Genomic DNA, 27776 nt, shown 5'->3' with positions numbered 1-27776 from the left:
GATATGTGATCCCTCGGGAGTGGTGGTTGAAACCACTCTCAAGGAATTGGTTCTTGCAGTTATAAAGTGGGGAAACAAATTAGACCACATTTTGTTAGTTTTATTGTCACATATTTTGAGCTCTGGTCAGGTCTTTGTTTTCATTTGTGCTTGTTATGTCCCTCATGGTTGAGAACTTAATCCTTTTTGACAATTATTTCTGACTAGAATTTCCTTCCCTACATTGCAACATTGTCCACCTCTTTCTGTAATTGAAGGGTGTATAACGTCACATCTACATGCATTGGGTGAAAGAGATGCTGGAATATAGATGTTGTATTCAGAATGTTGGTGGAATTGCTTCCTTTGGTGCACCACAAAGCAATTGAGATATGTATTTTCTTGTCCAGAGTATAATCTATGTATGCAACTTGTGTTTTCTACTAATTTGTTTGAATTGTATGCAAAGTAAGCTTGGCACCAAATGTTGGCTTTGAAATAATAACATTAGTATCTGTAAAAGAATTGATGCAACTGATCTTTGGGTCTTAATGTCACGCTCATACCCTTTCATACACAACTTCCTATTTGGAACATTGGAAAAAAAAGGAAAAGTGAGTGGATAAATAATTAGCAGGTCAAGTTTGGTGTCTAGAACCCACTACATTTGTATGCTTGACTCATTGTATAGAAGACTTGCATATGCAAAAACACAAACTATGATTGACTGTAGTACCAAAACGATGACTGATCTTCAATGATTTCCAACTTTTGCTAGGGAACATGTTGAATGGGGTGCATTTGAATGGCTGCATGTTGAGTGCTTTCCTAAATTGATACAATTGGCTTGCCTATTACCATGGAAAGAAGATAATTTGTGGAGCCGAATTTCAAAGGTGACTTGTCTATTTTTTTCTGTTATTTTAACTTTTGTATGTTTTGTAGCTTAAGCAACTTAATAACTTTTGATCAAAATGGATTAGTTATAGTTTCTCTTAGCTGTTTCAAACTGGTTTAGAGATTCCTATCCAATAAATCATGCTACCTGTTTTTTTAACAATAGTTGGAGATGATGCTGATTTGACATTTTTTCCTAGTGCCATGGATTCAAAAATTTGAAATTGATGGTTTCCAACAATTGGAGACCTAATCAAACTTCTAATCCCATTATGGATATAAGTGATTGGAGAGGTCAAATACCAACTGATTCACGCCAAAGAATTGTCAACAAAATGTAAGCTTCTATTTCAATATTGTATCCTTGAGGTTATTTGAATAGTTCTTTTACCAGTTATTGCTTATCATAAATAAAATTAATAAATGAATATTTAATCCCAGTTCTATGATTTCATCAACTTTTTACAACTAATGATATTGTGTCTTTTAAGGATTGGCCGATATTATTAACATCTCCATCCTTGCATTATGTAATTATGAAACTTCTCCTTCCCATTGTTTAGGATGTAGACATTTAAAGAACATCTTACTGTTTCTGGTCCTGATGGATTGCATGAACTTCAGAAGGTTTGAAGATAAGAATTTTACTACTGCAACAACCCATGTACTTAATTTCTTTGTTAAAATTGAGGAGCCTTCATTTCAGGCTGATGGTCATTTGATGGTTTGACACGACACTGGTGTTCTCTATTTTCAGGTTGATTGATTACACCTATGGAAAACATCTTTGAAGATGCTTATAATGGAGACTAGTTAAATCCCAAAACACCTTGCCTAACAAAGAGTGGTAGTCATATATGGCTTTATTTTGTTACACTAGTAAAATGGTAGACCTTGTTACAAATTATTAGGTGACAATTAATAAAAAGAAATTGATTTGAATGAGTGTAATATAGGTGGCAACGAAAAGAAATGCCATTACTTAAAAAAAAATAACACATTCTACGACGGTTCTGCGAAAATCGTCTTAGAATGTGTTACATTCTAAGACGGTCTCGTGTCCAAGACCTACATTCTAAGACGGTTCCCGTGAAAAACCATCTTTGAAGATGCGATAGCTTTCTATGACGTCTGCTACGACGATGGTTCTTAACCAACGTCGTATGTCAAAAATAACTGATGTAGTAAGCCGCTTATGTAGTAGTGAATGTTAGCGTTTTTTACTTCTATGCTTCATGCTTGTTATGGTTTGACCTCCTAGAGCTAGATTTTTAGATGAGATTGTGATTGAAAAATGTTTTCTTTACCTTGAACCGTGGTAAAATGCCGAATAAACCTCAGAGTTAGGAATAAGATGAAGGTTATTGGTTATCTTTGGATCATTAAGCTTAAAGCAAGTTCTTTTGTTAAATGTGTAAGATATTGACATTTAAAGGAGGAACTTAAATTTTTTCACCTAAGGGATTAGGAATTAGAGAATATCATTTTTCAACAATGACCGCTATTAACATTGAATCTCAAGTTGGGTATCATGCTTTAGTATAAGAAGAGTTTGGTTCGATGAAATTTAACCCTAACAATCTTCGTCATTTGAATTTTGTATCATTTTATTGTGTGTTTTTATAAAACCCCAAAAACATTTTAAGTTGTAACTTTGCTTTAATTTATCTTTGTTGTTGAATGTTATGTTCAAATACTCATTGTTCATTTGTTAGTTTATTAGTAGTAAAAACTTGTCAATTTTGCCAAGTATTAGACAAGTCCTCGTGGGAACAATATCCTTACTTATTGAATACCTCTTGAGGATTTGATATATTTGTCAATAAGTCAACAAGGCTTTGTACTGAATTTCAAAAGGATACAAGCAATCAAAACCCAACCTATTTTACTTAGCCTATCTTTATTGCTTTCATTTTTAGTTTTTCCTTTTTAGCCTTTCGTTTACTTCACCTACATCGAGCGAGCACTTATTAAACTGGCTTGGAAACCCATTATTGAGAGGCAGATTTTCCTTTTCAATACTAAATTATTTGATCTTTATTTGAGATCGTGTTGAATCAAGTTTATTCAATTCATCCAGCTAAGTTTATTTTCACATGACAACATTAAGAATCGGTTTAGAAAGTATTTTCTAGATCAATTCTTGGTATGTACAAAATATATAGAAAGTCTTATTAGAAATTTTTAAAAAGTTGCAAAGGGTGTCCACAAATTAAATTGGTTATACAAATAAATGATTTAGAAAATGCTCATAGATCAATTCTTAGTACAATTGATCTAGAAATATCTTGTTAGAAATTTCAAAATTTACAAAGGACATCAACATTCTATCAACCGATTTAGAAATACTTTCTAGATTGATTGTTACAACTAATTTTACAAAGTGTATTCTAGATCAATTCTATAGAAATCAACCTAAAATATTTATTATTTTATTTTATCGATAAATATTAATTTATTAGTTTTGTTAAAAATGTTAATTGTAAAATTTGAAGCCGCAACTTTCTCCCCGCTTCTCCCTCCACTCTTTCCCAACTAGTGAACCAATCTGGTATCTCCCTAGAATGATCATCATAATATTACAAAAATCATTTACTATATCCGTTTTCTAAGAACTGATATAGGAAAACATTTTTCAACTAAAGTTTATATCTTATTGTTTTAATATATAAATAATTTAAAATTTGAAAGATTTCAAGATTCAAATGTTACCACGTTTCGATTTCTTGGTTCGTTCATTTTCAAAATCCATCGCGTTTTAGTATCTTTAACTGGCTACTTTCATTAGTCTTTAATTTGGTTAGGAATATTCTTACCTTTTGCCTAGGTGACGTTTTATAATTAACGTTTGCATGCAAGGTTTTTCATCGCTTATTACAGAACAAAGTGATTTACATAAATCTAATATTAAGTCAAGATTCATAAACACGGGGTAGACGCGCAAAGAATCCATTTTCCAAAAGTCTCCTTCCAGAACATTATTAATCATATATTCTTTCGATAAATTGGTTAAATAACAGACACTGTGTTACCTTAATAACCACGCCTCGTCAATCACAAATTTGAAGGTTAAATTGGAATTTCTTAAAAATTTTCCTGGGTAATACCGTGTACTAGTAATAATATTTATCAATATCACCAAGTTAATATTTGAAGTTTGAACAGTATTTCAAGGAAATTTCAGGGTTCCTTCGTGCTTAATAATCTTTACGCTAACAGCTGAGAGTTGAGTTGTTATGCTTATATGTTTATCATCATGACACGGCGGAGTTGGTACTTGGTCTATATTTGACTCTATGTCAAAACCTTGGGGAGAAAATATCAAAACAAAGACAATTTTTTATATAGTAAAAATTGTTGGTTTGAGTGAAATTGGAATAATTTCTTTTAAGCAAAATTTTGAATTTAAATTTTGTTGATAAAAAGAAGGGGTTGAAAAAGAAGACCCACCAAAGATAATTGATCAATTAAGTTTTTCAATAAAAATTAATTATTAACAAAATCAATAAATATTTTATATCAATAACGATAATAAAAAAATACCACACCAAACATTAATTATAGATAACTTATGCACTTACCGAAATCTGAAACTGACTGTTGTGAGGGTCGATGTAGTTTAGATGGGTTCTACGATCTCATACATCAGATTACATGTATCCTTCTTTGGGAGAACAAAGGGAGGACCGGAAAAATAAATGACTTTGACGCTAAAGTAAGTATGTGAGTGAGTTGAAAATCGAATTAAAAAAGGGGGAGATAGAACCTACATTTATAGCATTGGATGAAAGCTTCAAGTCCTTGATTGTAGGGATTGTTATAGTGGCGTAACAACTCTTGTAGACACTTCATTGCTTATAGATAATGACTAGTGGATAATTCATAACTTGTAGATAATAACTAATAGATAATTCATAGCTTATAGATAATTCATCACTTGTAGATAATCCTTCGCTTATAGATAATTCATTGATAGTAGCTAAGTAGGTATGTGTAACTTGATAAAGAAATGATATCATTATCATTAAGATTCAAATACATAGATATTTATTAATAATTGGTCGGCCCAATAGCTCGACTGTCGAGGGAGCTGCATCTGCGCTCTGGTGTCAGGGCTAACTAGGAGGGTTGACGTGCACATTCTTGAGTTCATGCAAAGATAAAGCTTAATAAAAGAGAAGCTTACCAAGGGTGGACCTTGCGTACCTTGAGTTCTTGCAAAGATAAAACTAGGCAACAAGGAGGCTCACTAAGGGTAGATCTTGGGTTTGTCAAGCCTCTTGGAAATTCTACCAGGAAAGTGTCCATCTTGGATTTTGGTGAGGCTCACTAAGGGGGCACCTTGGGTTTGTCGAGCCTTTGGAGAATTGACTAGAGACACACTTGTACTGGGTTTTGGCGAGCCTCACCAAGGGTAGACCTTGGATTTGACTAGCCTTTGGAGAAGCGAGACTCACTAAGGACGGACCTTGGGTTTGACGAGCCTTTGGAGAATTGACCAAGGACACACCCGTCCTGGGTTTTGACGAGGCTCACTAAGGGTGAACCTTGGGTTTAGCGAGCCTTTGGAGAAGCGAGGCTTACCAAGGGTGAACCTTGAGTTTAATGAACTTTTGGTGAATCGACCAAGGACACACCTGTCCTAGGTTTTGGCGAGGCTCACCAAGGGCGGACCTTGGGTTTGACGAGCCTTTGGAGATTCAACCAGAGACGCATTCATCCTTCATGGCAATGTGCATGAGAAATGTTGTTGTCATCCAGGGTATTGTTGGTCTGATGATGGGGATGTGATTTACCTTGGGTGTGCTGGTTGATCGTGTGGGCTGAGTGTTCTTCCCCTTAGGGGCGTCTCACACAAGCCTCTAACTCGTTGTGGTCGACCTTCAATTTTATGAGTTCCTCCTCGTGGCGGCATTCCATCTCTGCGATGCGGGCTTGAAGTTGATGAAGAGCATCATTGTCTGTCGTGGTCGTTGGAGGAGGATAAGAATTTTCAAGGAGTGGCTCTCGCCAAAGGCCGAAGTGTGTGCTAACCATGAATGCAGGTGGCCGCAGGTGAAGTTTTACCGCGGTCCCATGATGAACACCAAATGTACTTATTGAAATTTGAAACTGACTGACATCAGAGTCGACATAGCCAAGATGGGCTCCATATTTCACACGTCGGACTACAGGTACCTTTCACTAGGAGAACAAAGGAGAGACCTGCAAAATAAAGGACTTTGACTCTCAAGTAAGTACGTGAGTGAGTTGAGAATGAAATTAAAAAAATGGAGTTAGAACCTATATTTATAGCGTTGGATGAGAGCTTCGTGTCCTTGATTGTAGGAGTTGTTACGGTGACATTACAACTCTTTTAGATAATTCATAGCTTGTAGATAATAACTAATAGATAATTCATCACTTATAGATAATCTAATCGATTGCTTATAGATAATTCATTGCTAGTAGAGAAGTATGTACTTACAACTTGATAAAGAAATGATAACATTATCATTAAGATTCACATATATAAATATTTGTTAATAACCTGTCGGTCCAATAGTTTGACTGTTGAAGGAGCTGTATCTGTGCTCTAGTGTCAGGACTGACTAGGAGAATTGACGTGTACATTCTAACATCACGTCACCTACGACGTTAGTTTCTACGACGTCAATTTTGTAGAATGTGGATCTCAGACATTACAATTTATATGCTAAGCTTAACACAACAAAATCGACCTTATTCTGAGGGGTTATTTCCCTGAATTTAAAGCTTTTCAGCATATATCTAGCTCGAAATATTTATCTACATGTATGACATTCAATCCAGTCCTATATGTCCAAATGCTGAAACCTGACACTACTAATATATAAACTGTTGCGTGTCACTCTTGTTAGGAAGAATAAATAAAATAATGAAACATAACTTCTTCGGAGGCATGAAGATGACGATAACTTCATGTCACAAAAACAATTAGCATAATTGGTCACAAAAACAATTAGTCAAATCCTTTTATATAAGTAATAATGTCTGTTAGTTCAAGTACAAAGAAGCTTATTTCTCCTTAAAGACAAGGTTAATTTTTTATTTTTTTTTACTTTTCTTCCTGAAAGGACAAGCCAAGCCAAATGCATCTGGAGATTTTTTTTTTTTAAATTATGAAGCTTATTTTTATAAAGAAAGAAGAGGAAAACTGTTTTTTTCTAATAAAAAAATAGAGACATTAACTGAAGTACATTTGTTAACAAGTGAGCTGCATATCCTAACCTTTCTCTCCCTCTCACATATATCTTGAACTAGTTAATATGAGAAAACGAAGTAGAGTTTTTAATTTAAAATAAAATTTAAAGTTAAAACTTAATTTCAAACTAAATCTACTTTTTTATTACAACTTTCATTTTAAGCTTTAACATCAAGATAAATTGTGTAAAAAAAATACACTAAGCTAAACATGGCCCAAATCTTGAGATTCAATATTAAGAGAGTTTTGTCATCTCACAAAGAAATGTGTGCTTGATTTGAATTAATCTCTCTTAGAAAATGATTTGAATTAATCGAAGTTTAATTTGACTCCCAAATATTTAAAATCCTAGACAAAATCTCCTTTGATGCAAGCAGTTATATATCTAATAGCTGGTTTTCTTTTTCATTCTTTTCTTTTAGAGGTCCGAAATTGAATATTGTACATATGTAAGAGTAACAAATTGTCTGTTATTATTTGAATATATGCAACTTGCAAATAGTGAATAAAATTGGAAAAGTATAGGTGCTTTTAAAATGTAGGCGAAATTTCCCTTCATTTCAATTGCCTTGAGCACTTGTTTGGTAGTTTCTAATTTAATAAAGAGGAAGGATTAAGGGCTTAATGAGTTAATGTGGCAGCCTGAGTCACGCTTGATATTGAATTATTCAATCGTCTTTTCCTTCATTTTCCTTTCCCTAAATGAAGGGAAACGAAGTAATCTAGAATCACAATTTGTCCCTTTCACTGTTGTTGGTGAGAACGAGGACGTTTCTACGGTTGACTTACATTACAAGATGATTGCTTTTGGCATAATCTAAAGACATCCAATGTTGTAAGACTCAACCTGTCCCAGAAATTAAAGGCGTCTTCATAGCAATAAATACAAATGGAACATAATATTAATAAAAGAGTCACTGATCAGATCGTGAGGCACGTCCTCTTTTTGAATTATATATATATATATATATATAAAGAGAGAGAGAGAGAGAGAGAGAGAGAGAGAGAACATATTGCCATATGGGTTCATTAATTAGACATTTGTATGTCTAGAAATGTTGAAATTTTCTTATTAAGCTTACAGCTTGCACTCATATGGAAATTAATTAATAGCCAACATAACTAAAAAACAAGAAAAGAAAGCATAAATCAAACTTACCACTTTTATTCCCAAACGGGAAAATTGAGAATAAGTAATAAATAAATAAAAATATACATGAAAAAAATGAAGTACTGGGAAATATAAATAAATAGAAACCTCACTATGCTAATTAATGGATTTATAGTTTAGGATTTGGTTGATTTAAAGTGAAATAAGTTAATGTGTAAAAAAAATTAATAATCTGCTGTAAAAAAGGTAAAACAAATAATCTCAATAATTATTGAAAAAATTAACGACTTATATTTCAATACATTTATAATTTGTAATGTATATGTACATATAATATTGATTATTGATTTTATTATTAACAACTGAAATAATTTACTTTATCTTATATAAAATAAGTGTTCACTTTAAACAATGAAATCCATTAATTTAATTTATTGTGCTTTTTGGATTAAAAAATGCATTAATTTATTAGTACGTGGCTCCTTAGTAAGTCCTTGATCCCTAGAGCCTTTTAAAAAAGTCCTTGATCCCTAGAGTCTCAACACTAGGATTTAGTCTTCCATGTCCTATTCAACCACGTCTTAGAGCCTCCATTTTAAAATAAATAAAACATAACTTTAATTTTTTTAATCGTTGCTACGTTTCTCCCTCTTATCTCTATATCTTTTTTCTCCACCCCTTATCGAGGTAATTTTTTTACATATTTTTTTATGTAGAAAAGTATTAATTTAACAAACGGAATTAAAATATTCAGATGGAAAAACAAACTACTAGAAAAATATATAGACTTAACAAGGACTTATATTGGTGGTGTGTACTGTGCGTGCAGAAATTTCGTCCATAAACGCTGCAGACTACACCCACTATATAGTTATGCTTCAAAAGTTTGGTGTTAAACCCTATTCGCAGCTATATATGCATATCTGATATCATCATCTGAGTGGTAGTATCAAGCTTAAAGGCTATATAAATGGAAGATAAAATTGTGATAAATGAATTGCTGCAAGATGAGGAAAAGCCATCATCTGATAATACTGTAAGTTTTTTTTTTTTTATATATATATGTGATGTTTCTTATTGCTTATTTTCTTGCAAGCTTTTAAAAACTGTGGTTGCAATCATGCATAACACTTTGAAAATATTAATTTTGCAAAAAAAATTTAAAAAAAATGACTGATTCGACTATAATTGAAGTTGACCTTGATAATATTACATAATTTTGAGTTATTAATTAAATGATTTTTGCTAACTAATTATGGACCAAAAAAAAAACCTGTGCAGATGGGATCTACTCTCCTCAGCTTGAGCCTGAATAACTCAGGACAATCCCTTAACCAAGTGAGTAATGTTAATTAATTTCTGGGGTACCCCATAAACCAATATTATACATATGTTTTATATTTTTAATTAATCTGCATAAATTTTCATTGATGCACCTTATGTTGAAGATGATCAATAATAATTAATTTTTCTGGGTGAGTGGTTCTTAGATGGGGATGCTGCGAATCAAGCTTGAGGAAGCAAAGAAAGAGAATGAAATCTTAAAGGCTATGCTGAATCAGGTTAATGAACACTGCACTACTCTTCAGAATCGCATACTTTTTGAGATGCAGCAGCATCAACTATCAGCTTCATCATCATCACCTCGCAATAATAATAATCATCATGACTCGCAGGTAATTAAGTTTGACTTAAATTTTGTTTTGATCAATGATTCAATATAGTTCATTTTCTATATGTTTAATTAGTTACCTTCGATTCAAATTTTTATATTATTGCCTGAAAACAAATTAATCTAGTTTTACTTGGTCAACAACAACTCAACATATATGTTTAGTGCCAGCAATAATGTCCGGCCAGGGAGGTCTCTATCCAGGAATTAAAGACAAACAGATAAGCAACGATTACATATGTCCAAAAGAAAAAAAAGAAAAATTGTTATTTTTTTTGTTGTTTTTGTATAACTATCGTGACGTATATACATGTGACAGAAAGATAGAGAAGTAGAAATTAAGATCAGTAAAATTAGTTTGGAAAAAATGAAAAAAAATAAAATCAGGACTAGTGGTAGTCTTTGGTAGCTATGGCTATTAAATAGGATTTTAAATTGGAGTTTGTAATTGGAATTTCATTGCAATCAATAATATTATGAAAAATTGCTGAGATATGCACTTGATGTAGTAACAAAATTGTTCGCAATGAATCATTATGGTAAGAGATTTTAGGTAGTATACATGAAAACATAAGTTTTAAACTCGGTGTAATTATTGTGCACTAAATAAAAATTGTAGTCGCAAATGTGAATGTGAACAAGATTCCAAAAATCTTTACATTGAATTTAGCACTCTCCCAGTTGTAGTTTTTGACCATATTTTAAAATATTGAATTATAAAAATAAATTTTGATGGGTGTGTGGTCAACCAAGCCTTTAAAGGCTTGATCTTTGAACTATATTTAGTTATATACTAGCTTGATATCTTCATATAATATAAACTTTGCACTATATTATATCATCCCTTTAAGTGTGTGTGATTAAAGAAGTTAACGTTGCAAATCTTCATATAAATTTTGAAGGGAAATAAACAAGATGCCGAGAAACCAATGCTACACACTCGGCAGTTTTTGAATATTGGCGAGTCTTCAATTTTAGACGGCAACACAAAAGCATGTGCAATAGCAGAAAACGTTGAAAAGAAGATATTAGGCAAAAACCTTGCAAGTGATATTAATAAGTACAATGTTAAAGGTGAAATCAACAGTCAAATAACATTGAATGAAGTAAAAAGCACAGAAGATCAAGCATCTGAGGTTACTTGCAGGAGAGCTAGAGTGTCCATAAGAGCACGATCAGATTTTTCTTTGGTACGGATTTCTATCTCCTTTTGTAATTACTATATTATTATTAGCGTTAGGTTTTTGTATACGACTAAGTAATTTTATACTAGAAAAAAAAAAACTTATTTAACACGCGCGAAACAATTGTGAAACACGTTGAACACAATTCATAATTAAACTTTAGTTCTTATCCAATTTTGAAAGAACTTTTTACTACGTACCATTTTTTAATAAGTTTAATTTGTACTAATTTAATTTATAGGTACTTAAAGCTTTTGTTTATTTATTAAATCAGATATTACATGAAGTTGAAGGGTGCAAATTAGTCTTTCTAAATTACAATTTCTATTATTTTATATACTTAATAATTGACTGATTATAGTAAAAAAAACAATAATAATTGACTCATAATCATACCTCCCTAGCCGGCTTGTGTGCAATCAACAAAAGCTATTTTTCGTTTTATAGACTCTATAATTTCTTTTTTTCTTTGAGAGTGACTCTATATAATTTCATAATTGCATATTAGTTATTAATATATTTAAAGAGGTTTGCTAGCTAGCGTACATTCGTTTATTTTATAGTTGGAATACGTTACTAAGTTTTAACTAAATATTATCTTCAAATATATTCACAATGTAGCTTGCTAATATACACCAATTGAAAAACAAGTTTATGTATTTTAGCAAGTGCTTTGTGTGAGATTTGCTAAAGCGCATTCAATTCTTTTTAAGTTGGAATACGTTACCTATAATATAGTTTGTTAACATAATATAATTAAAAAAAATAAAAGAATGTAGATTAACAAATCTCATATTTAAAATGTATATGCATGAAAGAGTTAATATAATTTTTAAAATATGAATTTAATTTTGATTTACGGTAAGTGTAAACATTTTAATATTATTAATTATTTTAAATCAACTTTTAAAATAATTCTTTTAAACATAAATATTCTTATTATTGTACATGTCTGTTCATGATTGAATGACAATAAGATCAATAGCAATGCACACTAGTTAACTAAAATGAAAGTGATATGTCATCTTCAACAAAATTGTAATATTAAAGTTTTGAATTCTAAAGTTATGAGTCTAGAGAAGAATTTAATTAACCAATAGTACTCTGACACCCAACTTGAGAATAAATTTAACCGTTATATATGTCTGTGAAATATATCATCAGAGATAAAAAAAAATCACAACAGTTGAAAAAATAAAATAGATTAGCTATATTATTTATATAACAATATAGTAATCAACAGGTTATAATTTCTCAAAAAACAATCATTTCGCATCAAATATTTCTACATTCTCACACTCTCCCATAAATGTTATTTTCTTTTGTGAACCAACTTGTATTTTTTTATATAATAAAAAACCATACTACATGTGTGAAAGAAGAAGACAAAGGGTGTAAAACAAATATAATACATAGAAGTGTGGAATTATCATGTTCGTAAAACTAATAAAAATGTTTTTTAGACAAAAGAAGTTACATTATGTTTAATAATTAAAAAAAAAGCTCGTAGCAATTTTGCATTTTTATGTTACCTATTAATATTTTGAGTCACCTCTTCTGATAAAAGGGGATGTGCATTTGGGTGGAAATGGTATGATTTTGCATTATAATTGCTATTTTAATGTTTCAGATGGGCGATGGGTGTCAATGGAGAAAGTACGGACAAAAGACAGCGAAAGGCAACCCTTGTCCTCGAGCCTACTACCGTTGCAGCATGGGAACTGCATGCCCAGTTCGTAAGCATGTTCGTGGATATACATTTACATTTTCTTGCCATCATTTCACTTTGCTTTAATTACTTCCTTGTGACATGCATACATTATACACATTGCATCATTGCTGTGAGAGGAGGGAGAATCTTAAATTCAGCTGAGAAAAACCCTTGATCCACTAAGTGTGTGTGTTTGATGGAGGGAGAAGAAATAGAGGGAAGGAAAGTAGGTAGATGAGAAACAAAAAGAAGAAAAATAGGTAAGGAATGAAGAGAAATAAAAATTGTTTGGTAGAAAAGAAATACGTGAGCAATTTTATAGGTTAAAAAAAAGAAACATTATTATTATTATTGTTATGTGTATTGCACAAGAGAGAATGTGAGAGAGAAAGAAGCATTTTTGTGTGGATGAAGACGGACAGCAGCTTGTAGCAAAGGAAAAAAAAAAAGAATTTCTTCACAAATCTTCCTAATATTTTTATTTGAAAATTTTCCTAATATTTATCGCACACTAAACCGTGGAAATGTCTTGAAATTTGTAACTTTTATGCTACTCTCTTCTCTTCTGCGTAAAACCTTCGCCCTTCGCTCCCAAACACATCATAAACTATACATTTGTCATAGTCTTAAAAATAAAGAAATGTTAATCGATACTCTAATTTATTTTGGACACTAATTAAAAAATATTTTTTTATTTATTGAGATGTGTAAAAATATGTTTTCTTATATTATTTTTAAATGTGCTTCTATGATTTTTAATATAATTTTTTTCTTTTAATTTCTTAGTCAATACTTTTAGACTTTTGTCAGTAATAACCTTAAAAAAATGGTTCTCAAACTATTCTATCAAAGATTTTAATTGTTACCAATATTAGTCTTTTTAATGATTTTATTACCAAATTAGTTCTTCAAAGATCTTGCAAATGATTAAAATGGCGGGGAGGCTTGATAATTGGTAACATATATTGGTCCTTGTAGAAAACTATATATAATCACAGGGTTCAACAACTTCATCATATATAATTGGTACAACTAAGAAAATTGTACAACTATTTTTAAGTACATAATGAATTATACCAACTGTCTATGAGGTTTTTAACCCCGTCCCATATTTAATTGGTATAAGTTAGACCAACCCTATTAGCCACAAAGAATCTTTTAAATATTAATTAGGTAACAATTAAAGTATTTAAGGGATTAATTGGGTGAAAATCTTAAGAAAATTAAAGTGTTAACAAGAATTTTGAAGGAATTAATTAATAATTTTTATAATCATGTTCCCTATTCTTTAAGCCACACATAATTTTATGTAAACTTGGTGGTTTCAATTTGAACCGGCTTAAGGTCTAAGTAGTCCAAACAAGGACTTTAAGTCTAAAAAAAAAGGTCTTAAATTTTTTTTAAATACTAATATACCTCAAAAAAAATTATTGTAAAATTATATTTGAAAATAAATTTTAATTAAAATAGTATAAGTAACTGTTAATCTTTTTATTGGTACTGTAGGTAATAATTAATCAGTAACAACTCTTCACCAATATCATAATTTTGTTTATGAAAAAGATATTTAATAGTTAATAGTTAAAGAAATCCAAAAAATTTCCTTTAATTTTTAATAAAAGATTTCATTCTTAAATTTGCTTTATACCTCTTAAGTCTTCAAATAAACTTAATAATATATATGGCGTATGGTTTAAAGTATTTTGACACTAGTGATTATATTTCCTTGCTAGCATTGCATCTTGAATAGTTAATTTTGCCGATATTAGTAATAACAATTTTGTGGTTATATGAAGAATTTAAAGCAAATAACCTGTCTATTCTAATTCGGCTGACTGAGATTTGTTATTGATACATCAGCCTCTCTAAGTATAAATTCTCTTCCAATAATCAAAAGTCTATTACGGTTGATCGAATAAAATGTGTGAATTATTATAAATATTTTTAGTATTTATCTTTAATTCTTATACATAAATTGAAAAAAAAAATCTCTTTTAATGTATGTGTTGTGTTGAAAGTTTCTTGCACAATTCTCTTAACATATGGTGGCATATTCACATAACAGGTGCAAAGGTGTTTTAAGGATGAGACTATTCTCATCACAACCTATGAAGGGAACCACAACCATCCACTCCCACCAGCAGCAAGACCCTTGGCAAGCTCAACATCAGCTGCACTGAACATGTTCCTTTCTGGCTCAATCACAAGCTCACATTGCACCACTACTCTCTCAAACTCACCCCTCTTCTCTTCATCACCATCCACTATTTCCCCAAGTACTGCTGTGGCCACTTTCTCCCACAATGCAACATGCCCCACAGTAACACTGGACCTAACCCAGCCCAACAACTATCTCCAATTCCAAAGAGCCACCACTTCTTCACAAGACCGCCATACACCATCATTTTTCCCTCTTCCATTGCATGGAAACCCTCAAAATTATTCTGAGGATTTGATGCACTTGTGGTATAGGGTTCCACTTCCAACCATGTTAGCCCCAGAGAATAAAAACCTTGCCCTAGTGGATGTTGTCAGTGAGGCTATAACCAAAGATCCTTCTCTCAAAGCAGCATTGTTTTCAGCCATTTCCTCACTCACTGAAGATCCTGATCAGAAGAACAACATCAATAACCAAAGCCAACTTAGTAAGAGTAGTGGTGGTTATGACCCTTGTTCTAAGGTGCCTGCAATAATACCACCTCATCAGCCTTGCACTACTCAGTTGATTTAGTTGTTCTTTTTTAGAGGAATTTGATTTAGAGTTAAACATATATATATATATATATATATATATAATAAATCAAATGGAGAATGTGGCAATTGCTTGTCCCAAGAAGAGGTGAGCAAGTATATGTTATATCATATGTGTGTGTGAGAGAGAGAGAGGTAAGTTTTATGAAGAAATCTACGTGAAATATTCACTCCACGGAAAACATCCATTGTAACACTGGCTTTCGTTAGCCGTTCCTTTGTAAAATAAATTAATGAACACATATATACTAAAGTTTTGGCCCTTGTAATTAGTTATCCGCCTCATGTTATATATATATATATATATATATATATATATATATATATATATATATATATATATATATATATATATATATATATATATATATATATATATATATATATATATATATATATATATAACCGAAAGGAGATTTTTTTTTTTAGTTACAAGGGCCTCTATTACATAAGTGAGTTAATCTATCACTTGCAATTCATCAACTAATTAAGTTATATATTATTAAAATAATCTTCATACTTGATATACTTAATAATTTAAAAATTATTCTTAATAATTAATTTCACAAATAATTAAATAGTCCAACAAGATTTTTATTGCACCAAAACAAATATTTAATAATTATACCAAGTGAATTGATCACATTTTATTAGACTTAGACTTCGATCTTTCCAGGGTCACAACCTGAACTCTATTTAGGAATGCAATTGAAGTGATCTTATTCTTTATAAAAAGTTTAAACACAGGCCTACATTTTTCATGAAGAGAGTTTGATCAGGTTTTGCATAGATCACAGAGGAAATTAGGGTTGAAGTTGAAGTTGTCGTGTTGTCTTGACAACACTGACATAGGTGCTTTGTTATGAATATACCTTGAGTTGTAAACATCGAAATAATAATGTGGGACTGGTAGTATGTTTTCAAGGATAAAATTATCTACAATTTTCATGTAGACACTGGAAGTTAGTTTTGCATGTAGAGAGCCCGATGGACATAAAACTAAGAGTACACTTGCCACCAGCATTAGCTTGTTTGGATACAACACTTTAAGTGCTTTTGAGAGTTTCTGTAGATAAAAACTCTATAGTTTCGGTAAAGAAGCTCTCAAAATTATTTCTAACTTGTAACCACTTGAGGATTCATGGCCTTATCCTCATCTTTCCTTCATAAATATTGATAAGCTGAATATCAAGTGGCAAATAGAAAGTCCATGTAATTAAATCTTTTACTTGTCAGGTTATGCTCATAATATGTTTGATAATAGTTCTGATTGAACATTTGTTTTTATTTTGGTTGAGCATTTCGTCCAAGATGTTCAGGTTAAAGTCCTTTTTCAGTGCCTCATTTCTCTCAAAAAGGGGTGTAACTGTAAATTTGTGTTCATTTGTTTTTCTTGCTGGATAAGAATCCCGATTCAAGTGGTTACTGGATACGTTTAGTTTATACTATTCACAATATATTTAATTTTCGTATGCAACATTAATATGAATCATTTAATCAAATACTATATGTTTTAATTTGTTTGATATGTGTGTGTGTGAGAGAGAGAGGGATCAATTTAATGACAGATTTTCAGAGGACCATAAAATATATATTTAGTTGATAAAATGTAAGGATGTTTTATAATCCTTGCTCTCTCTTGCTATAAAGTGTTTTAACATTTTATAAGGATGTTAAGTACCACAAAATAAATGTACAGTTAACCAAGCATTTCTCTCTTGAAAGTTATGCTCCCTTTTATCCTTTTCTCTGCTTTTCTCCAATATAATCCTTGTGAACAAATGTCACAAATCTTATTCATAAAATATACCAATAGTCATTTACAAGAGACCCTGAGACAAATCCTCAAGGACTGCTATCATTATTTGCTGTAGTGAATCATATAGACCTTCATTTTTTTTTTATTCACAGAATTTGGCACATTAATTACACCAAACTATGACTATGCAACCAAACTATGACTATGCAGCTTCTGCAAATCCTATACGGAGATTGCCATAATCAAACACTGTATGATATGCCCCCAAGAAAATACTTCCAAGAACCCTGCACACATACCACTACAGTCATACACTAAAGATAGAGGTTGAAAAGAAGTGAGAGAAGCATTTGACCGGCTCAATATTGCAATGATTTAGGAGCATTAATGATTTTCATTTTATCAAAGACATTCACATAACTAGTATAAATTACCAGAGGGGACCCTGTGGCGGAGGCACATCTATAGCAACAAAACTGCCGTAGCAGACAGTAGAACAGCCTTCTTCAACTCGAAGAACATACTGAGAAGGAAAAAGAGGAGATTCAATGTCTGAAGGATTATGAAATGGCAATCATGGATTACAACAAACAATACCAGCTTTTTTTTATTTTTACTTGTCAAACATTTTTAATGGAAAGGGATAGAAGCAAATATGAGAAGTTGGAGAGAGCCAAATAAAATTGAGGTAGGTATTAGATATAAATACATTGTTATGCATGATCACTTTTCTAGTGCTAAGGCACTGATGTACAAACTACAGAGAATTCATGTTAAACAACAAACCTGTTCTGGAGAGAGGGGAAAGGACTTGTTTCCAATGGTGAATGTAATGTGTGGCATAGTAGCAATCGTTTTGCAGTTTATAAATGATTGTCCTGGGGGATTTGGGAGCTTCTCACACAGCTTTTACATAAGTAAATTGAGACAAAGATAAAGCTTGAGAGTGCTTAATTGAAACACACATATTTGAGGCTTATCTAACCATTGTAAGTTTGTAAAGAACTACCTCATCCACATATTTGAATACTTTTTCCTTTACATTGCTTTGCTTAAGCTGAACTTGGATCCAGAGGACAATCATATTGCAAAAACTACAAAAGGGGCTCTCCCTTGTTTGTGATCCATTCCAACTTTTATTATGCACCACTGTTTCAATAACATCGCTGCAGGTTAAAGTTAGACTATTATTAAGAGAACTGGAACAAAGGAATGTGTCTCTTAAAGAATCAAGATTAGGAAAATGAGAAAAGTGTACTCCATTATATTAAATCCAATGTTTGAACAGAGTCCAATGTCACTGCATATAATGTCAGGATTTAACTGCAGACATGAGACATAAGATAGTAGGTAAAGGATGGTTAAAATTCAAATCAAGCAGTGGATAATCATTGAGTTAAGTGTAAAATTCAAATAGAACAAACCCCAGTAATCAAGGATTCCCATATTGAATCCCCATAGTTATGGACAATGCTTTTACACTCAAAACTGACATATCCTTCTGCTCCAATGGCATGGTTAATTTGAGTCACAACACTCTGCAAACAAAAAAGTAGTAAGAAACAGACCCCAAAGAAAAAGTGAACAAAACAATGTATTAAGATAGGAGAATAATGTTTGAGATCATACAGTTGGACCAGCAATTAAAGATGTCCCTGAGTCCACAACTGCAGCACAGCCACCCTCACATAAGCCTGTAAATTTTTTTACATGATTTTCTATTGTAAATCAGGTCAAATGTAATTAAGAAAAGTACCAACCATGGAAAATTTGGGAACAATCCATGTCAGCAGTAAAAAAATTTAGAGTTGTGTTATTCATACAACAATATTCTCTCTCTCTCTCCCTCCATGACATCATTAATTACATTTCATACTTTTCTCTCTTCATCACATCATTAATTTATGCTGTGAAAAATGAATCAAGAGGACCAGTTGAATTCAGAAGCAAAAAGTTGATGCACAAAACCTTTTAGTTCTACTGGAAAATGTTCCAGCATGTAGCCTATAATGCAATGCCTAGCAATTTTAATCTCTTCATACATCATATTCAGTCACAGCTATAAGAAACAATGAAAAAACGTTGCAGATTTAAGCAACATGATGAATAGAAATGTAAGAGGACCTGTTGAATTATTTGCAAGTAGAATATCTCCCAAATCAATCTGCAGGTGCAAACACCAAAAGTTAATAATAACATGGTTGGTGATAATAGCTATGGATGAAGTTCTAAATATATTATACCTGCCAATAACCTTTTTTAGAAAGTGGAACATATGTGTGATCTCCTCTAAAATGCCTGTAGTCAATACCACCAAAGACAATCTCACCCCCCATCTCTTCTGATGGATCTTGATTTAGCCAAAGAGAGAAAATTTTGTGGGATATGAGCCCTCGTTCTAACATATTATACCTGCAGTCGCAAAACTAATCACTGTATCTAAGACAACAAAAAACTCGATAAATAAAAAAGGGGAGTCTGATTATCCTTCTCCCCTATTATTATAAAAAAAATACAATCACACCATTATTCTTGCACTTCTATACAAATTTAAAATGGAAAGAAGAAACATCAATAAACACAGAAATGAATTAATGAAGTTCTGGTGTGTACCACACTGGTGTGACTTTTCCAACTGAAGTATCCTGGAATCCGAGTCCAAGTATGCCATCAAATGGAAGTGCTGCAAGTGCCAAAGATCCTTCCCTTGTAATCTCAGCAAATTCCTTGAGGATGGGAAGTAACAAGCTATCAGTGAAACCAAAGAAGCATATAAAATTCAATCACAATTCTGACTGAAAAATAATAGAGGGCAAAATACTGACTTGATCTTTGATGATGATATCCCCAACTTGTACATTATCTTGGCTGAAGAATCCAAAAATTGATCCTTGGCCATAAGGGATTTTGCAAGGTATTCCTGCATATTTTCCCAAATTCAACTTTATGTGCATTGAAACAAATAAGTTTCTGTTTCTGCATATCAAAACATATGGAAGCACCTAAGAAAAGAAAGAAATTAATTTAACTTTTCAATCATATGCCATGCTAATCCAAAGTTACCAATTTCGGTATAGGTGCTAGATATCTTCGACCTATACTTGGAATGAAGATAGCAAGCGATCTGCACGTGCCATATGTGTTTTCAAAACATGTTCATTCAAAAAGACAAAATTCAAATGAGTAACCAAATGCATCAGATTCAGATCATTGAATTGAATAACTTACAGAGAAGATGCATTTGGAAGATGGGACCCAAAGATTCGAGCTGCCGGTGTCAAACACAACATTGAAGTATTGTGGGGGTGAACCAATACTAATCTCCCCAAAATATTGTGCATCAAGATAATTCTTAAGATATACTATATCTTCATCACAACAGTTTTCATTAACACCTCCTAAATCCTTGTGATGAACAGTCTCTTTGATTCTTGCTGCTTTAAGACTCTGAAGGTCTAAAATCCTCCTTTTCAGACCAATCCTCATCAACCCCCCATTATTAGAAGTTGCAAAACTCAACGATCCGAACCAAACCAAAACACACATAACAACCAGCAGATACTTGAAACCCATACTTACAACTCATCTGGGTCAACATGTTTGAAAAATTTCAACAGAAGCAATATAAAAGAAGCAGATTGGTAAAAAATAATCACACCATCGTTACAGTTTTCAGTTCCGCTAACAATTTCAATAGTTTGACTAAAGTTCATTTAAATGCAAGCTATACAGCTACATATGAAACAGAGATTTCTAAACAAATGCAGAAAATAGTCTATTATATGATAATATATAAAGAAGTTCCAGGTTCAAAGATTGGACTTAAGCAAATATATTAAAAGCCTAAAGCCAACGGTAATACCTGACACTAAAGAATAAAGATATAAACTTGAAAAGAAAAAAAAAAATCACACCTGATGCAAAGGTGTTTGATCAAAATATGATACTGCAGGTCTTGCAAATTGTTACAACAAATACATGGGAACTAACACACCCTTCATTTCACATATAAAACTAAACTATGATAGGGCCTTGCAATTTTTTACACCTAATAATAGCAACTGGGTATGAAGTTTAAACAAATTTACCACTTCCCCTTTTCCCTCAAAATCATAGTTTACTCTTTTAATTTTATGTTTAAGTTGTTTTTGGTGCTGAAAAGGAACAAATTAACCTTACATGGAAACCACTGCGTAGTTTCGCTTAGGATAATGCAATTTCCCGCACGGTAATAAGTGTGGAAGTAACTTCAGCGGTTTGCAGCATACGATGCAACACGTGCGTACTTGTACGGCATATTTTTTGGTATATTCCCAGAATCCAGAAGGTAACTTGAGTTGGTACTAGATGAGTAGATGTTAATGAATTATGAAGAAGCGTTGGTGTCGTGTAAACTTCAACGCTTCACGCCCTATCCACAAGGACCAAAATTAAACCAATATTTTCTTTTTTTGTAATATATTAAATTGTAGAACGTGCAACGCATGGGCATTTTTATAATAATGTTAAATATGTTTTAAATTCGTATAAATTTTAAAATAAGTTGTTTTATTTTTCTTTTTTAAAAAAAAAACTTAGAACAAATTACAAAATACCTTCTAAAATTTCGTGTAATTACACAAGCACTTGTTTATTTAATCATTACATTCATCTCCCTTATAGGAGTGTTAGTGTAAGATTTGAGGAGGTGTTAATGTAATGTTTTCAAATATATAAGGAGGTATTAATGTAATATTTTCAAATTAAATGGGGTTAGTATAGAAAAATAAAAAAGATGTGGTTTTGTGTAATTTGATAAAAGCCAAGGACGTGTTGATGTAATTTGCCCAAAAACTTAATTGCACTTTTGTTCTAGCAAATATTACAATTATGCAATTTTGATCCTTTGATCAATCTATCCTTAAATATTTAACAATCTTTGTTGATGTGACACTAAATGATGATGTAATAGTTGATGTGTTACCTAACAGATAGAATGATGCGGCTTAGAGCATCTCCAATGTGAGTTCCATGGTGAGTTTCTTAAAATGAAGAAATGGGTTCTTGAAGAAATTGTGCATTGAAGATAATCTACGTGAAAAGAACCATTCCTTCAAAATAAAATGAGTTCCTTATATAAGAAATGGGTTCTTAACATTATAAAACTATTATCCAACATCAACCACCTTCAACAATCCACCCATGTACAAAAAAGAGGAAAAATAACCGCAAGAAGAAGAAAAATGAACAGATATGGAAAAATACAAAGGGGGAAAGGAATATTGAACCAATATGGAAAAATCCCATGTCATCGTCGCCAACGGTGGTGGCTCATTGACCGACAATGGTTTTGCGAGCGAGCAGCGATGGTGGCTCGAGGGGCGGTTATGGTCACGCAACAGAGCGACATTGGTGGCTCAACGGGTGGCAGCGAAGGGTGGTTACGAAACGAAGAAGAAGAAAAAGGAGGAAGAAGAAGAAGCCAATGAGAAAAATGAAGGTAGGTGATTTTTTTGTTTTTGAAAGAAAAATGAAGTTGGAATGGTGGGAAGGGAAAGGAAGATTTTGGAGTTGGATGGGTAAGTGAGAAAGGCAACTGTGGGGAAGGGGGAAGGTTATGGTGGGAAAAGAAGAGGGGTGGAGAAGCGGGAAAGGCAACATGGGGAAAGGGGAAGGTTCTAGAGTGAAAAAGTGAAGTGGAGTAATTGAAAAAAAATTGGAAAATAGTGACAATAAAAAGTGCAGAATTAGAGTAAAATAAAAAATTAAATTAATTATTTTATTACAATAATAAATAAGTTATAATAAAAAAATTATTAAATGTGTGGATTTTTTTATGATTATTGTTGCTTCTCGTGATTTCTTGCATTGGAATAAAAATTTGTATGAGTTTCTTATGAATGACATGATATCGTGGGGACCACAAAAAGTGTTACAGGGACCACAAAAAAATGATTTAGAAATTCATATAAACCTGCGATGAAGATGCTCTTACTTACACTTTTGGTTCCTAATAATTACAATACCTAAAGCAAAACCCTTGTATTTTCTAACACCTTAGTTTTCAGTAAATAAATATTTATTGATATTTATTAAATATGTATTTTGAGTTTTTATAATTAATTGAATTAAGTAAATATTTTGGGATGAGATATTAGGTTGAAATTGAGTTTAAATGATTAGTCATGTGGACCAAAAATTAATAGAGTTTTTGGAAATTAAGCAAATGAGAGAAAATAATTTTTGTTAATTAAAATAAGGGTTTCATAGTATTAGAAAATAAATAGAGTAAAATGATGTTTTAGAAAATAAAAGGATGTTTTAATTAGTTATTTATTTAATAAAAAAGTAAAATAGTGTTCATTTTACTAAAATAATAAAATAAAAAAGGGAGTAAATGATAGACTCAGAGTACTCTAGTATATAAACAACCCTTTTAACGTCATAGTAGTTAGTAGTTTTTACAAATTCGTTCTCACTTTTTCCTCTCCCAAAACCCTCTCTTTTTTTCACATACACTTAAACATGTCCCAATAAAATTACGATCTTGAACTCGTTAGCCGTTGGATCGTCTTGAAATTTGAACACCACCTTTGGAACTCATTTTTGTACATTCCCACCATTGAGATTTGCGGATAATGTCTATAGAAGGATATATGTCCCTCACACAGAGACAATGAAATTAAGGCTCCAATCACTTCTCCTTCTCTCTAACGCTTGTAAACCATAGCAGAACAATCAGAGGAAAAGCTTGAGGAATCTTAGGGAGCCGTTATCGCTGCTGGAATACACACATGAGCCCGCTAGAGGCAAGGGATGAGTTATTCACGCTTGGGGATTAGAATGAACTTGTGTAAGGATCCCTAGAGGATTAATTTTGGGCTATTTTATGAAATTCAATTATGTTCTCATGTTTTTAATCATGAATTGATTGCATTTGAGTGAATAATTGATGTCTCGATGCGAAACTGTTGTGAAGTTGATGTGTTCTATTCGACTAATTTCCTGCATGGGGTTACTTTTAGAAACATTTTCCCGAAATGAGTTTGTTTCTAAAGTAATTCCTGCATGGTGCTCTTTTTTACGTAGAGCACATGCAAATCGCAGCTCGTATTGGCGCGTTCCGTCTCGACGCGACACCTGGCAGTGGTGTCGCCAGCTTCAATGGCGTTTTGCAGGAGCTTGGACTCGCTAGTCAAACTGGCGAGTTGAGGGCGCGGAGTTCCTAGGGTGCAGGCCAGCAGAGGTTATTTCCAAGGGGGTTGCAATCTGCAACATGCAGGATGTCGCCAACTTCAATGGCGTTTTGGTTGGCCTAAAGCGCCAGCACCAGCAGTGATTTGCGTTGCTTGAGGTGCTTAAATCCCCCCTCCCCCGTAGACCATTCACGCGAGAAAAAAACAACAGGAAAGAGAAGCTTGCTGGTGCTGTGTTTGAGCAAAAACGAAGAAGGGTTGTTGCTGTGGTGTTTGTGTTTGAGCAAACTTCTTCATTTGTAATTTTTGAGTAAGTTTGTGTAATTATTTTTTTATTTTATTTGTATTCTGATGATAATTATAGTTTTATTAATATGTGTTATTAGTATTTTTATCTTAAGTTAGTTTTAGTTAGAATTGATAATTATAATTTTATTAATATGTGTTATTAGTTTTTTTATCTTAAGTTAGTTTTAGTTAGAAATGATAAATTTAATTTAATTTGATAATTATAGTTTTATTAATATATGTTATTAGTATTTTTATCTTAAGTTAGTTTTAGTTAGAATTGATAATTATAATTTTATTAATATGTGTTATTAGTTTTTTTATCTTAAGTTAGTTTTAGTTAGAAATGATAAAATTAATTTAATTTGATAATTTAATATGTGTTATTAGTTTTTTTTTATCTTAAGTTAGTTTTACTTAGAATTGATAATTATAATTTTATTAATATGTGTTATTAGTTTTTTTTTATCTTAAGTTAGTTTTAGTTAGAAATGATAAATTTAATTTAATTTGATAATTTAATATGTGTTATTAGTTTTTTTATCTTAAGTTAGTTTTAGTTTGAATTGATAATTATAATTTTATTAATATGTGTTATTAGTTTTTTATCTTAAGTTAGTTTTAGTTAAAAATGATAAATTTAATTTAATTTGATAATTATAGTTTTATACAGTACATTTATTTATAGATTTAGTTTTAAATAATATTAGGTTTAGTTTTAGTATGTTATTCTTTGTGTTATAAGAAACATTAGATTTAGATGATTTGTTAATATTATTAGTTTCATTTGTTAATATCATTAGTTTGAGTTCTTAATTTTATATAGTAGATTAGAATTAATTTAAATTTTTTATATGGTAGATTAGGAATAGTTTTAATTTTAAGAAATGTAATTTATTAATTTTATATGATAGATTAGGAATACTTTAAATTTTGATATGGTAAGTTAGGCTTAGTTAAAAAAATTTATATAGTAGATTCAGAATAGTTTGACGTTTCGTAATTTATTAATTTTAGATTAGTTTTAGTTTAAATTTTATATAATACATTAAAAATAGTTCTATGTTCCATAATTTATTAATTTTAGATTAGAATTAGTTTAAATATTTAATATGATAAATTATAAATAATTTTAATTTTTATATGATAGACTAGGTTTAATTAAAAAAATTATATAGTAGATTAAAAATACTTTTAGGTTCCGTAACTTATTAATTTTAGATTAAGTTTAGTTTAAATTTTTTATATGCTACGTTACATTTAGTTTAAATATTTATATGAAAAATTAGGAATAGTTTAAGATACTATAAATTATAAATTTTAAATTAGATAACAATTAAATTTTTTATATTACGTAGTTGTAGTTATTATGAGTTTCATATAATATGTTAAAATTAGAATAGTTTAACGTATTTGAAATATTTTGTTATTGAAATATTTGAAATTTGAAATTTGAAAAATATTATTTGTTATTTATTAGAAATTTGGAGATATGTTAATTTTTATTATTAATTTTATTGTATTATATTTTATTTGTAGGATCAATGGCATCTTCGTCGTCATGCTCATCAAGTATACAAATTAGGTCTGTCCAATTGATGGTGACGTTTTGTGGATGCAACCCAAGCATGTTTCAGAACATGTTTGGAATGGGGAACCAGACAGAAAATACACATCAGACGAGCAGTCCCGACGTATCAAGGTGAAGAAAAATACCAGAGGAAATTGTTCCTCTGCTTCGGCAATCTGGGTTTTATTGGATAATGAAGATGGGATACCTAAAGATAAATGCGGCCTTAATTAGTGCGTTCATTGAAAGATGGAGGCCCGAAACACACACGTTTCACTGAGATGCGGAGAGGCTACCATTACTCTTCAAGATGTGTCAGTTTTATTAGGTCTTCGTACTGACGGGGCACCATTAATTGGTTCAACAAATCTTGATTGGGCCGATTTATGTGAAGAATTATTAGGAGTCAGACCACAGGAAGGCGAACTTGAAGGCAGTGTGTAAAATTAAGTTGGCTGGCTCACCATTTTTCTCACATAAATATTGATGAGGGTAACGTTGAACAATTACAAAGGTTTACCCGTGCATGGATCCTTCGATTCATAGGAGGTGTCCTCTTTGTTAACAAAAGTAGTAGCAGAGTTTCCTTAAGGTACCTACAATTTTTACGTGACTTTGAACAGTGCAGCACGTATGGTGGGGACCTGCGTGCTTGCGTATTTATATAGAGAGATGTGCAGTGCCACCGATTACAAAGTTAAATCAATCGGAGGTATGTGCATCTTAATCCAAATGTGGGCATGGGAACGATGCACGACTTTGCTCCAAAGAGGACGCCTCCCGTATAGAAAATAAACCACTCGACACAGGTTTGTCGTTTAAAAAATTAGATTTGAATGAAAATATTAATGATGGAACGTGTTGACAATGATGATTTCATTTTTATTGTAGGTGGTGCGACGTGGAAATCAACATATTGGCAATGATGATCTTAGACTTTTCGTCACAAATTGGATCTGATGAAACGACATGAGGTAAGAAATCGTAATGTATTGGTTAAATGAAATTTAATATGTTATGTTTGACTGAAAATTGACAAGTGTGTTGTTATATGCAGTTTGTCTGGGAGCCATACACACAACTGTGATGGCAGCGTTGCCTCCAATTTGTGTGGTTGGAAGTGTAGCCTGGTTTGCGGTGGTGCCACTGATTTGTTTCCATGTTGTTGAGTGGCACCAACCCGATAGAGTTTTACGACAATTTGGATTGCAACAACCTATTCCCGGGTGTCCTTCGCAACCGCAGAATCTCCATGGCATAACGCTCAAAGGCAAACAAGATGAGAATTGGTTCCACCTGTTGGCCCAATATTAGTCAGTGGAACAATCGAGCTGAGTTTAGGGTCGACGTTTATCCTCGACAGGAGGGCCTACTGGGTTTTAACTCGGACTACATGGTGTGGTATAGGCGTAAAACAAAGATGTTTGTCGACCCAAACAATGCAAACACACTACAT

At 31.9% G+C, this 27776-nt stretch overlaps 2 protein-coding genes across 5 annotated transcripts; one reads left to right on the top strand and one right to left on the bottom strand.

Annotated features, from left to right (window-relative positions):
• The first annotated feature begins 8967 nt into the window (after positions 1-8967).
• LOC100816719 (probable WRKY transcription factor 47) lies at positions 8968-15781 on the top strand. The gene is made up of 6 exons (XM_003533771.5): positions 8968-9246; positions 9492-9548; positions 9701-9886; positions 10785-11072; positions 12697-12810; positions 14843-15781. Exons 1-6 carry the CDS (start codon positions 9181-9183, stop codon positions 15506-15508), a joined length of 1377 nt encoding a protein of 458 aa, XP_003533819.1. The 5' UTR covers positions 8968-9180; the 3' UTR covers positions 15509-15781.
• A 1500-nt stretch (positions 15782-17281) lies between these two features.
• LOC100500551 (putative aspartic proteinase) lies at positions 17282-21685 on the bottom strand. 4 transcript variants are annotated; one of them, XM_006586579.3, is made up of 14 exons: positions 21467-21685; positions 20516-20873; positions 20351-20411; positions 20113-20207; positions 19901-20013; positions 19531-19699; positions 19412-19451; positions 18917-18981; positions 18712-18825; positions 18546-18610; positions 18297-18453; positions 18074-18193; positions 17722-17810; positions 17307-17574 (listed from the first exon to the last, which is right to left on the bottom strand). In XM_006586579.3, exons 2-14 carry the CDS (start codon positions 20858-20860, stop codon positions 17490-17492), a joined length of 1518 nt encoding a protein of 505 aa, XP_006586642.1. In that variant the 5' UTR covers positions 20861-20873; positions 21467-21685; the 3' UTR covers positions 17307-17489. The 4 variants fall into 4 exon arrangements, with proteins under 4 accessions (NP_001235978.2, XP_006586642.1, XP_006586640.1 ...); XM_006586577.4 differs by lacking the exon at positions 21467-21685 and adding an exon at positions 21202-21449; NM_001249049.2 differs by lacking the exon at positions 21467-21685 and having other exon boundaries at positions 17282-17574; positions 20516-21191.
• Between the last annotated feature and the right edge of the window lie 6091 nt (positions 21686-27776).

This window comes from Glycine max, chromosome 9, assembly GCF_000004515.6.
Source record: "Glycine max cultivar Williams 82 chromosome 9, Glycine_max_v4.0, whole genome shotgun sequence".
Taxonomy (NCBI): Eukaryota; Viridiplantae; Streptophyta; class Magnoliopsida; order Fabales; family Fabaceae; genus Glycine; species Glycine max.
This window is presented reverse-complemented; position numbering and strand designations above follow the sequence as displayed.